This window comes from Tachypleus tridentatus, chromosome 4 (assembly GCF_004210375.1).
Source record: "Tachypleus tridentatus isolate NWPU-2018 chromosome 4, ASM421037v1, whole genome shotgun sequence".
NCBI classification, from domain to species: Eukaryota; Metazoa; Arthropoda; class Merostomata; order Xiphosura; family Limulidae; genus Tachypleus; species Tachypleus tridentatus.
This window is the reverse complement of record NC_134828.1, coordinates 49,113,657-49,125,784: the sequence shown is the minus strand read 5'-3', so window position 1 is coordinate 49,125,784 and position 12,128 is coordinate 49,113,657. Positions and strand designations below refer to the sequence as shown.

Below are 12,128 nucleotides of genomic sequence, written 5' to 3'. Positions count from 1 at the left end.
AGTATCTCACTTTTTTTCAATGGTATTGCTTTCCAGTGGGCCTGTCCTGTTCTCATCTGGTGTGACAACAAAAACAAAAAGAATCTTGAGTTAATTTACAACCAGTATCTTTTTTAATCATCAGTTCCAAAGCTATATGGGACAAGATTTGGAAGATCAATTGAAGTATACACTCATCCTTTTCTGTCTCATTCTCTGATGGCCAGAAGTTTCAGATGTACAGAGCATCACCTTGCTTATTTTTCCAGCACTGCTCTTTCTTCCCCTGCCTTCTTGGCTATCAAGTTTGAGACAGATCTGTTGCTTCTTTCCTTTCAAGGTGATCATCTCTATGATTATAATTGTTACTTTACTCCAGTGAAACCAAAGCTTGGCTTACATAAGTCTGGCAGTACATTGGTTGGTTTTGATGACATTGATTTTGAGATGCTGTGACATCTCTCTCCTACCTCTCTTGCTCTTCTTTTGTTTTTTTTTAAATTGGATATAACAGTAGAACATTTCTCCTGATGCTTGGCACAAGGCTATCATTCAACCTTTTTTGAAGTCTGGAAAGGACCTCAAGTTTCCTTCTAACTATCATCCAACTCCTTTGACTACCTGTCTTTGTAAAGTCTTAAAGAGGAAGCTTTATGCTCATCTTGTTTGGTTCCTAGAATCTTCTTGCCCATCCATTGTGGGTTTCATTGAGAGCACTCCTATATGGACTATTTGACTTGACACCTCAGAGAAACCTTCCTCAAGAGAGAAAATCTTGTTTCTGTCTTCCTTAATTTTGAGAAGGCTTATGACATACTTGAGATAAGGCATTTTGTAGTGTGTTCAGTCATGTGGGATCTGTTGTCACTTACTGATTTTTATTCCTAATTCTTTACATGACGTGTGATTCCAAGTCCATGTGGGTTTTACCTTTTCTTGTTCTTTCACATGGATCGTTAGGGCTGTGCCTGAGTGTCATGCTTTTTAGTGTGAAAATCAATGCCATAACTTGACAACTTCTTCCTACAGTTGCAAGAGGTCTCTCTGTCAATGACTTTCACATCTCATGTCTGTTGTCAAATGTTAGGTTTATTGAGTGGTAGCTTAAAACTGCCCTTAATCACTTGATGAAGAGGACCATAGCAAAAGGTTTTACTATTTCTTTCTTCAAGATCATTTGCATGCACTTTTGACATCAAATAGGTCTATACTCAGATTTTGAGCTCCATTTCAGTGATGGTATTTTTCCCACAGTCCCTGAAGCAAAGTTATCTTTGACTGTAAGCTTACTTTCAGTTCTCGCATCAAGAAGCTACATGTCAAGTTCACAAAGGCACTGAACATTCTCCATGTCCTCTCTTACATTTTTTTTGGGAGCTAATCAGTGTTTTGTGATGAAGATCTGTCGTGCCCTCATTCGATCCAAACTGGACTATGGATTTATGGTCTTTGGCTCTACCAGAGCTTCTACCTTGAAGATGTTATACTTGGTTGACTATCTGGGGCTTTGGTTCTGCATGGGGGTTTCTGAATTTCTCCAATTCAGAGTTGGTACACTGATTCCCATGAATCTCCTCTTTATATCCATCATTTTTAACCTTCTCTATTGTATCTTACCAAGCTTAGATCCTTACCAGAGCATACTACCTGTGGTTGTATCTTCCTTCTTCAATGGGTTATAATAGACAGGCTGCAGTACCTTATTTTGGTCTTCATATCTAGGTGAGGCTGGCAAAATTGGATCTGTCATTGGATGATGATATTCAGCCCATTTCTCAATCACTAATCATCATCCTCACTTGTGACCTTTCTTTGAATCATCTGAAGAATTCAGATACTTCCAATTGCAACTAAATTCTTCTCTTTGCTATTCATCTTTTATATTGTTCCTCTCCTTATGTTTGTACAGGTGTTTCAAATTCAGTTAACTCTGTGGGCTCTGCTATGGTTTATTGTGACTTTCAGAATTCCCTCAGCAGTTTCTATTTTCACTGCTGAGCTGTATACCATTTCTCTTGCCCTGGGTCATGTAGAAGCTGTGCAATACACTGATTGTACTATTTACACAAACTCTTTTCAGCTATCAACTGGCCCTGACATCACTTAACATTAATTTTTACCCTGGTCTCATCAATATTCAACAATGATTAACCTATTTTTATTTATCTTGTTTCAATTCAATTTTTCTGGATATCACAGCTAAGTCTGTCTGCTCTGGTGTTGTCACAGCTATGTCTGTCCCATGTATGGACTACAGCCTTCTCTTCAAGTCTCAGTTGGATGCCAGTTGTTAGTCAACTTGGGGTGAACAATGTCATAACAAGCTGTTCTTGATGAAACCTACTGTTTCTCTCTGACTTTTTTTTGTTATGATCAGAAGGAGGAAGATGTTTTAACTATGCTATGCATTGGTCACAGGTATTAACTCATCAGTTTTTTTTTATCTAACACTGGTCCACCAAAGTGTAGCATTTGTGTCACTCAACTCACAATTGCGCATTTATCACTGTCGTGTTGTCATTATGACTGTGAGCAATGACACCATTTTAGACATGTTTACTAAGAGTTTATTCCTATCATAGGCAATAGTGACATTGTCCAAATTCATTGCGTTTTCAGTTTTTTACAGGCTGTAGGTCTTTTTAACTCTTTATGTTTCTTTTTTATCTCATTTTTGATCTTTGTTTTGTTTTGACTTGATATTACTTTACACATAATGTCTTTTACTTGTGGCATTTGTACCAGTTGTTTGATGCAGATAGCTTAGTTCCTTTGCACTAAGAAATGCCGAAGCAGCCAATAACTTTTCCTCATATGGAACATTTATTGTCAGATTTTTCTTGTGATACTGTATTAACCAACTTAGCCTTGGTTTCCTCCACTGAATCTTCTATGATCTTCTCCTCATCTTTCTTCTATTTTCTTCTCTTTCAACCTCATTCCTTCTCCCATCCAGTTGTATCATGTTTATGTCACATGTGGGTTTATCCAGTTCTTTGTATGATTTTATGAACTGTCTTTGTGTGTAATATTTCTTTTCTCTCATTCTATTCATCCTTCTTTTCTGTTTGGTCTTAACAAAAATAATGTATTTTTTGCAGATGGCCACTGCACCATTTTGTTTCTCTTGCTAGCCCTTCTGTTTCTCCACGTTTCTGACTTCCTCACATGACTTATTGACTACAGTATCATTTTTCACTGGATACCAGGCAGTTCCATTTAATACTTTTTGGTTTTATCGTTACTCTTATGTTTTTTCCTTTGTTATTCTTACTGTGCTTTTCTACTCATTTTGAAACTTTACTCCTTTCTGTTCTTCTACCCTTATCATTTGGGAACTTATCCTTTTAAACCTTTGATTTCTGATCTTGTACCCTGTCTCACATATATTTTATTTTCTCATCCGTTTTGCCTGCAGTTGTTGACATTCTGATGTGTGTATGTCATTCCTTCTTCCTGACTTCTTTTTCACCACTCCTATGTTCTTCTCTATCCTGACCTTGCTTTCCTTATTACACTATCAGTGACATGTGAAGGGGACAGCAATTTCTCTACATATCTCTTACGTGTATTTCTTACCTTATTTTCACTCTGATCATGATTGCCTACTCTATCCTGTTCATGTGATTCATTATTATTTGGTCTGCACTGCTTCTGTTTCTATTTCCTGCCCCTTCATTTTTGGAATCTTTCTTCCACCTGTGATATTTCTCCCACTACCTTTGCTGGATAGCTTCATCAACTCCTCCATTAGCATATTCGATACTGAAGGGAATCTGTTCATTGATGCATCCAAATGATCTCTCATCAAATCCAGTACCTTTTTTTTTTCTCTGGTTGATCACTTGTGTCCTCTGTTGGAGGAGATCATTTGGGTTTGCATATAGATGACCTCTACTACTTTCATTGTATACTATCTTCATCACCTGTTCATTTTTTCTTCTTCAGGCTACAGTTTCATTCCAGTTGTTAATCTATATACATCTTACTGGTTCTGAGTGGGGATATATTCTTTTGTCTCTTACATTTCCAAGGTTCCTATCAACTCATTGGATCTCACTCGGTGATAAGTCAGGATATACTTATCCTAAGTCACACAATGTAGGGATTTCAAGGCCTGATAAACTTCTCACTTTGAGATGGGGTGTTCCACAAGAACTACTGCAAGTATTCTTATGGTGCATGATTTCCTAAATAAAGCCTGACTTAGACCATGCATGCTCATAGACTATCACTACTGAAGCAGGAAAGGGATAGCAGCCAATCTTTCACACCTATTTGAATAACCTGTTGCTGATCTGCTTTTAAAAATAGGGTTTTTGTAGTCACCTATTTGCACTGTCTTACAATGTTGTATTCTTTCTGGCTCCTCCATGCATTTTCACTCATCCAATTTTTCTTTTTTAGCAGAGCATGGGAGTCTGTACCACTAACCACTTACCATCTATTGGGGTTATATATAATGAAGGATTCCTCATAACTGTGACAAGGTTCCACTCAATAGAGTGTAGGACAGCGATGTTTTGTTAGTGTAGAAATTAGAGATTCTTCTCCTTCTGTGGATTGTACAAACCCTGTTTCTGTTTTGTAGATCCTGTTGGGTAATTATATATGTAAAAATGGCTGGTATGGGTAGAGAGAAACTATGTAGAGGAACAAACAATGTTTTGACCTTCTTTGGTCATCATCACAGACTGTTGGTTAATTATTCTTAGTCCATTAAGTCAGTTTCTCTCTTGGCAGGTTGATGCTTTAGACAATCTTGAGTTTTCTGAAGGGGTTTGGGTCAAAGTATGAGAGTTGCTGAATTGTTTCTTAAACAATCATGCTTTGTGGCAACCTTTTTCAGTTGAAATATTTTAAAATGTTACTTCTTTCTGTGGTTCATTGATTCTTGTATTATTTTGTGACAGTTGAGGTGTTTGATATTTCTTGCAGTTTTGAAGTTTTACCTGTTATTCCAGGAATTGTTTTGTTCACAAAACGTAGTGTGTGGTAGAATTAAGTATTAGGGTTTGAAGCTGAATAAAAGTGTTACTAGAATAAAGACATACAACTTACCACTTTTTCATTAGTGAAAACTTTACAAAGAGTTAAGACTTTTAATGCTGGATTTAGTTGCTATAATGAGTTAGAAGAAGCTAAGTAATATTTTCTAATTGCTAATCAAATTCAATATTGGATTGAGAAGGCTAAGTTTGATTTATTTGACAAAGAAATGTAATATAGTAATTTAATTATTCAATAATTAATAAATGAATACCTGTGCATATTTTATTCATAATTCTTACTTAAACTTTAGGTTTATGTTTGATGGTTTTAATAATCTATTTGGACATAAACTAACTGTTTTTAACCTGCAAGTGAAAAAAATATGTGGTAGATAGCTTCACGTTAATAATCAAATTCATAACCATGCTGGTTACATAAAGTAAGTAACTTTTTGTATGAATTATAGCTGTTAAAACTGAACCTAAAAGCCTTTGCATTGTGCGTACTGTTAATTGATTTAAAGCTTTTTTTTTTTTTTTTACAGAGCATAACATGGTGTAATTTTAATTTTTAAAGTTTCATGTTAAACACACATTCTATCTTCAATTTCTTTAAAGATACTTAACATTTTATTGAAAAAACAAAATTCCCATTCTACACCATAAAATTCCTAGAAATTAGCACAAAATAAAATTTAAAAATAATTTCATTTTGAAGGTTGTATCAGGTATTGTTAAATAAAATATTATAATGTTATCGTATTGAAACTTTAAATGACAAACAAATTATACCAAAATCCATTTTTGTATACAGAAGTATTTTTATAGTTGCAAACACTTTAGCATTTGTGCTTCCTGCTTATCATGGTTATCAATTAACTTTTTTGTGTATTGAAATGGTTTACAGCTATTCGTTGTGTTCTGCACAGGTACACTTTAAATATACACTTTAAGGACAAATCAAATTCAGTAATATTATCTTTCTTTCTCAAAACTTTCCCTACTTTCTGTGTTATACATAAAGGTCTTTTTCATTTATGTTTCACTAAATTTGTAATAAAAATTTCATTCTGACACTTTTTTTTTATGGAATTATATTTACAACAGAGATTATTGAGTTCTGAAAGCAGTGTTACAATTTATTTGTAAATTGTTCATCAACTCCTGTTTTAGTAGATAGTACAATTGTGTTGTTTTAAATTATCTGACAGAATTAAATAAACATCTGAAGACAACAATGTGTCATTAATGTTTCAACATGAATTTAGTACTTACATATTAATGTTCATCTACTAAATCAAATGCATAAAAAATTTCGCTTCTTGCAGTGGTTTATACTCCAGTGAAAACAAAATAAATAGTGTTGTGTTGGAAGTTACATAAGAAAAGGTTTTATTCCATTTCTTAAACTGAAAGAAATTTTGTATTAAAGGTTCTACAATGGCACACGTTCATTGCTTGTTAGTTATTTATAATAAACAGCCTGTGAGGCAGTTCTTTTTCTGCAGAGTTTCCAAAATTAATAAAATATACATTACAGTAGTTTGAAAAATGTTAAAAAGGAGGTGATGCTGAATCAACAGTTCTTAGTACTTTTAAAGGTTAACATAAGTACTGCATATTTTAGAATTAATTTTGAATGAAAAAAAGTATACTCATATAGGGAAGCATATTATGTTAATTCACTGGAGTGAGAAAGTAAACAATTTTGTTTTTACAACTCAGAAAAAGAACAAGTATCTGACCAAAATGGCTATAAGAAAGTTTAATTAATAATCAACAATTTTAACCTACTGGCTATTGCACAGTGACCAGCTCTATTTTAAGCTATGCATAAGGTTGTATGACTTAGTTTAAGATACCTAGGTATTTGTTTATTCTTGGTTTTAGATTAATTATGAATGCAACTACTTTTATGGTTATAAATGTTTTTAATAAAGTTAATAGTAAGTGTAAATGTCACGATCATTATTACACTAGCAGGTGACATTTATTTGTAAATATTCTGAAGCATCATTCATGAATGTCTTTTTTTTTATTAGGCTGTAATCTTTGCAAGGCTTTCTGGTGCTGTAATTGTTGCATCTATCCACACTGTTAGAAATCTTTTGGGTGAATCACCAGAGTGGTTTGAACCAGCTCCACAGATATCTCAGGCTTATGATCGAGGGTTCTTTGTGCTGGAGGTTAAGTGTATATTTTTTCTTAAGAATGGTTTTTATTTCTTTACCAGTAGGGTGTTGGGATCAATATATTTATGCATGTTATATATATGTACCATACGTGCCATATCTATAATATACTTGTTGTCTCAGGCTTCTGATGATACACTGAATAAATATGGAACATAGGATTTGATTTCTGCTAAAATATGAAGTAACAGTAAGAATTGTTTTACACATGTAGCCCCATGGTGGCTTAGCAATAAGTTGATGAGCTTATAACACTAAAATTTAGGTTCCAAAGTCCACAAAGTACAAATAATGATTTGTACTTCTTGCTTTATGATAAACAGAAAACAAAAATTATGTTTCCTTCATACAATGGGAGAAAGGGCTTAAACACTATTAAAGATGCTAATTTTTATAAGTATTAACTATTTTTTTAATCTAATCATTTACAAACTTATTGTGCTGACATATAATTCTCTATGTACCATTTCTCATGTGATCTTGTGTCTGATTATCAAAGAATTGAAACCACATTACTGAACAATTAAGTTACTACTATTTATTAAAGTGCACTATGTGTCACAGTCTTGTTCATAAACATGAAAGAAAATATAAAAAACATTGTATTTGTTTGTCATTTGATACATTAAATGGTTAAAAATGAATATGAAATTTGTTTATGTCAATTGCATTGTTTGTGAGATTTTCTGTCACTGAAAGACACTAAGAAGGATTTTTCAGAACAGCTGTGGTAGACATTTTTATTACCAAGTCTTAGTTTGGGGATATACTTCAATACCTTCCAAGTTTTTAGTTTAGGTCAAAACTATAACTAAACTTAAACTAGACTTGGTGGAAAAAGAAATACGTGAAAGTAAAGCTTTTTACCCCTTGCTTACCATATGGATGTATTTTACATGCCAACTGTTTCTGTTCCCTGAGCTCATATATGTGTTTGTCCTTACATAAGTGTTTTCCAAACCAAAGCCTATTTTGTAAGGTTTTGAGGATCTATTTTGTATAAGACAGGTGAGTTGAGTGGGCTAAATAATTCTGCCAGTCCACACTTTATTTATATTAATTGAGGAATGCAGTGGCGAGTGAAGCACACAAGCACTGACTCCTTGAGCTTTAAATGCTCCAGTCTGTTGATAAGAATTTCAGTTCTGTCTTTCTAATAAGGCTTTCGTAATCCTTCTCATGACCTTGATAGCTTCACTTGTAGTTTGCATAAATGGACAAGCAAGAACATTTCCCAACATGTCTCTCTTCTTAGGCAATTTCTGTTTTATAATCATTTTTTAACACATTTGTTAATATACATCACACTTTTCCTTAATACATATAATTGCTCAATACTTCAAATGCTTGAAGCATTTCAAATGCCCAAAATAATGCAAAATGCTTTACTTGAACAGAATATACAAAAATTTCAATAAAGCCATCAATTATAATTTTGTTTTTAAGAAATTTCTCTATTTTCGTTGGTTCCTGGGAATATGAAATACCTAGTGACAAAAAGGTTAACATCTCACGATAATGCTCTCAGAACTTAAGCATTGTCTAAAAATACTCAGAAAGTTTTGTGTGTTTATATGCAGTTTGTGGCTTTAATACTTTACCCTGAGACAGGTGTGTTAAAACATAATTTGTATGTTTAGTATAAAAAGTGTACTGTGAACTTTAAGCATTTCAATAAAATAATACTAATTGAATAGCAATATACATAGGAAATCAAAGATTTTTATGTAGCAATTTCTAAATTTATTTTATCAAGAAACACTTAATTTTAATTATGAAAATTACAATCCAGTGATGAGTAGTAACTTGACCAGTATTTATTTATATGAAATAACGGGAATATGTTTCTTTTTCCATTTGCTTGAGGTATGTGGTGGTTGAACAGATGTGTAATGGAAGCAGCTTGTGTCACTTTTCCAAGATGAGATTTCTCTTGATTATACTGTTTTGACTGTCTTTTGTGTTTGTGGACTGTTACTTCCTATGAGAAGCTGCACTTACCATGACTGGGATATGAGTTCTTCCATGCCTCTTTGTAGCTGACCCTTGGTTCCTAAGTTGATACATATTGCTTTGTTTTCCAATGCTATTCAGTACAAAGAATATCACCATTCTAGAAATTCTACAAATTTGATCTGAACACATTATGATGTGATTAAATGATTATTTTGTATTGGAAGAAGTTGTTACATACCTTTCTCAAAAGCAGTCAAGTTTTGTAGACATCATACAACTTATAAAATGTACGTCTTATACGTGTCATTCTGCTTTGAATTGTTTTCAGTTGTATTTGTCACTTGACGAACTGGTCTGAATATTCAAAATCATTTTGATATATATGTATATGTTATTAATAGTTTTGAAGTGTAGAAGAGTATTATTTAGAAATAAAAAATTTTGTTTAGTGTGAGAGTCAAATTTCAAGTAAAAAAAGGGCACTTACATCAGAAAATGAAGAAGTAGAAGAAAGCAGTGACGAAGAAGAGCTTTCTCTTGTTACTCGTTCAGCAAGAACTGTCAAGAAAGCCCTCTATATCATCACTGACAATGAGAGATTCCAACCACCTAGAAAAAAACCTAAGTAAGCATGCAAACCATTCATATTGTTAGTATCATAAGTACCTTTTAATTTTTGTAGTGCAAGAGTTTTTCAGAGACATATTTTAAAATAGAATTGTTTAAGGGATCCTTTTACGTATTAAAAAACAGTGTCTTTGTTATTCTTCAGCAGGTTTTACCAACTTTCAAGATTTCTTAAAGTTAAGATATCACTAACATAGAAGTTTTTATCAATTTTTTTTTTTGCTATACAAAATTTGTTAAACATGTGAGAGGTTGGAAAACAAAGAAACTCAACATAAATTCTAAGTAAATATTAAGACAACAAAATACCTCAAATGTACTATTTTTTGTCATCCTTTGGCTGAGTGGATCACCTGGCTGTTTTTACTACTACCTAAACTTAGAGCAGATCACAATGTCATGAAATTTCATCTAACTATTGGTTTTTAACAGAAGGTTTTAAATAAGGGAACTGAAACATTAAGGGCAATTAGAAGAACATAAAGAAGTGTGTGCATTCTCCACATACACTTTTTGGTAAAATTATTAGTATATTACATTCCATATTAATTTTTTTGTGATTTGTTTTCAAGTTAAATCAGATGCTCTCTTTGTTTCAGAAAATATTTGCTTAAGTTAATTTGGACAGACATTTCTTACTGTATTTTCAAGCATCTCCTTAAACTTATTTTTACATGATCATATATTACAATGAGGGCTTCCAAGATTTATTCTGAATTATGTATCATAAATACTAGAGAAAATAGTTCCTTTTCTCTAATGTAGTTTCATTAAAATAATGTATATCACACATAAATCCAGATATTTAACATTTATTTGTCAAGAATATAATAATAAATTGTAAAATGAAAATCCTGATTATTTTTTTCCATATTAAAACAAAATTAACACAAAAGGAGCTGAAGTATGTTGCATAATAGCTCACCTAGTTTATAAATCTTAATTTCTTGCTGTGATTTACCCCTTTCTGGGACTAGAGTGCAAACCATGTAAACCATTTTATTCCTTCCATTACATCATCTTTGGTTAGTTAATTTTTCTTGTTGGCCTTAGTTCCTAGTTTTTGTTTGTTTTGAATTTTATGCAAAGCTACTTGAGGGCTGTCTGTGCTAGCCGTCCCTAATTTAGCAGTGTAAGACTAGAGGGAAGGCAGTTAGTCATCACCACCCACCACCAACTCTTGGGCTACTCTTTTACCAGGGAGTAGTGGGACTGACCATCATATTATAATGCCAAGTTCATAGTAGAAACTAACACAACAATTTTGCCTGCTAACTTCTTATGAGTGTATCTCTTTCTTGCAGCTCAAAACACAAACTTAGTATTCACAAAATTGGTTATTGAGCTTATGATTTACTGTTGTTGTAAGCAAGTTAGATAGATCTGTCATTCACTGTAAAGTACTCTCAAGTCATTCATAAACTATTATAGTTAAACTTGTAATATTTACTAGTGACATAATTTTTTATATATGTTCAAAAAGGTTCTAGCTATTAACCCACATGCTTCATGTGATGAGAAACCCTTTCTTGGATAAAGCAATAGTTTACATTTTTAAAGCACAAATTATTTAAAAAACCACCTACAAGTATTCTGTAAATGAGTAACAAATAATACTTAAGTCTTTAATTAAAATCAATAGGTATAATTGAATTTTTCTTTTAAACTTCTAAATGATGTTGTTGAACTTTGGTAGTCTGATTATATATCTGTTCCGTGAATTAAATATTATATTTCATTTAAGTTTTGGTCAGTGAGTTAACCTCTTTATTACTTCTTTGGGCCTCATCTTCTCAATGCACATAAAATAGTACTCATTTATATTTTATCTATTTTTAAAGATAGAAAAAATATAGATAATTATCAAGGATGTATTGTAGAAATTAACATTGGTAAATAGTGTTCAAGAGTAAAATGTTCTAATACTTCATTTTTCACCATCTAGTGTCGACTCATCAGTTTTATTTCCACTCTTTGTTCTTATCAATGATTATTATATTTTCATTGTATATTGATATATACACTTGAGTAAAAGATTATCTATTTGTTTATTCTTTTACTATTTTATGATACTAAGCCTAATATTTTATCATTAATATATAAAAAAAATTGAGGGATTAAATGAGTTTATTGGTAAAACAAAATATTCTGATACTTACCCATTAACATTACAAAAATAAAACATTGCATATTTTAAGTGATTTAATTTGCATATTTTACTTTTATACAAGTGCCATAATCATTTATTTTATTAACTTTTCTAGATTCTTAATTTAGTTATCACATGCACTCACCCACCCACACAATGTTGATGAGATTATTAAGCCATTGCTAGAAGAATTCAAGTAGAAAGTGTTTCGAGAAAATTGTGTTAATGGAGCCA

General features: G+C 32.3%; 1 protein-coding gene across 10 annotated transcripts in view; it reads left to right on the top strand.

Moving 5' to 3' along the window:
* The window catches only part of LOC143249085 (NBAS subunit of NRZ tethering complex-like), a 230,774-nt gene that overhangs the window by 62,193 nt on the left and 156,453 nt on the right, over window positions 1–12,128 (top strand). For 9 of the 10 annotated variants that reach the window (XR_013027512.1, XR_013027511.1, XM_076498317.1 and 6 more), the window contains 2 exons: window positions 7,013–7,156; window positions 9,568–9,743. Coding sequence is in view for 8 of the 10 variants with exons in the window: in XM_076498317.1 (XP_076354432.1) it covers window positions 7,013–7,156; window positions 9,568–9,743 (320 nt within the window). In the remaining 2 variants the exon portion in view is untranslated. The remainder of the gene's footprint in view (window positions 1–7,012; window positions 7,157–9,567; window positions 9,744–12,128) is intronic. The other variant, XM_076498318.1, reaches the window with a different exon arrangement.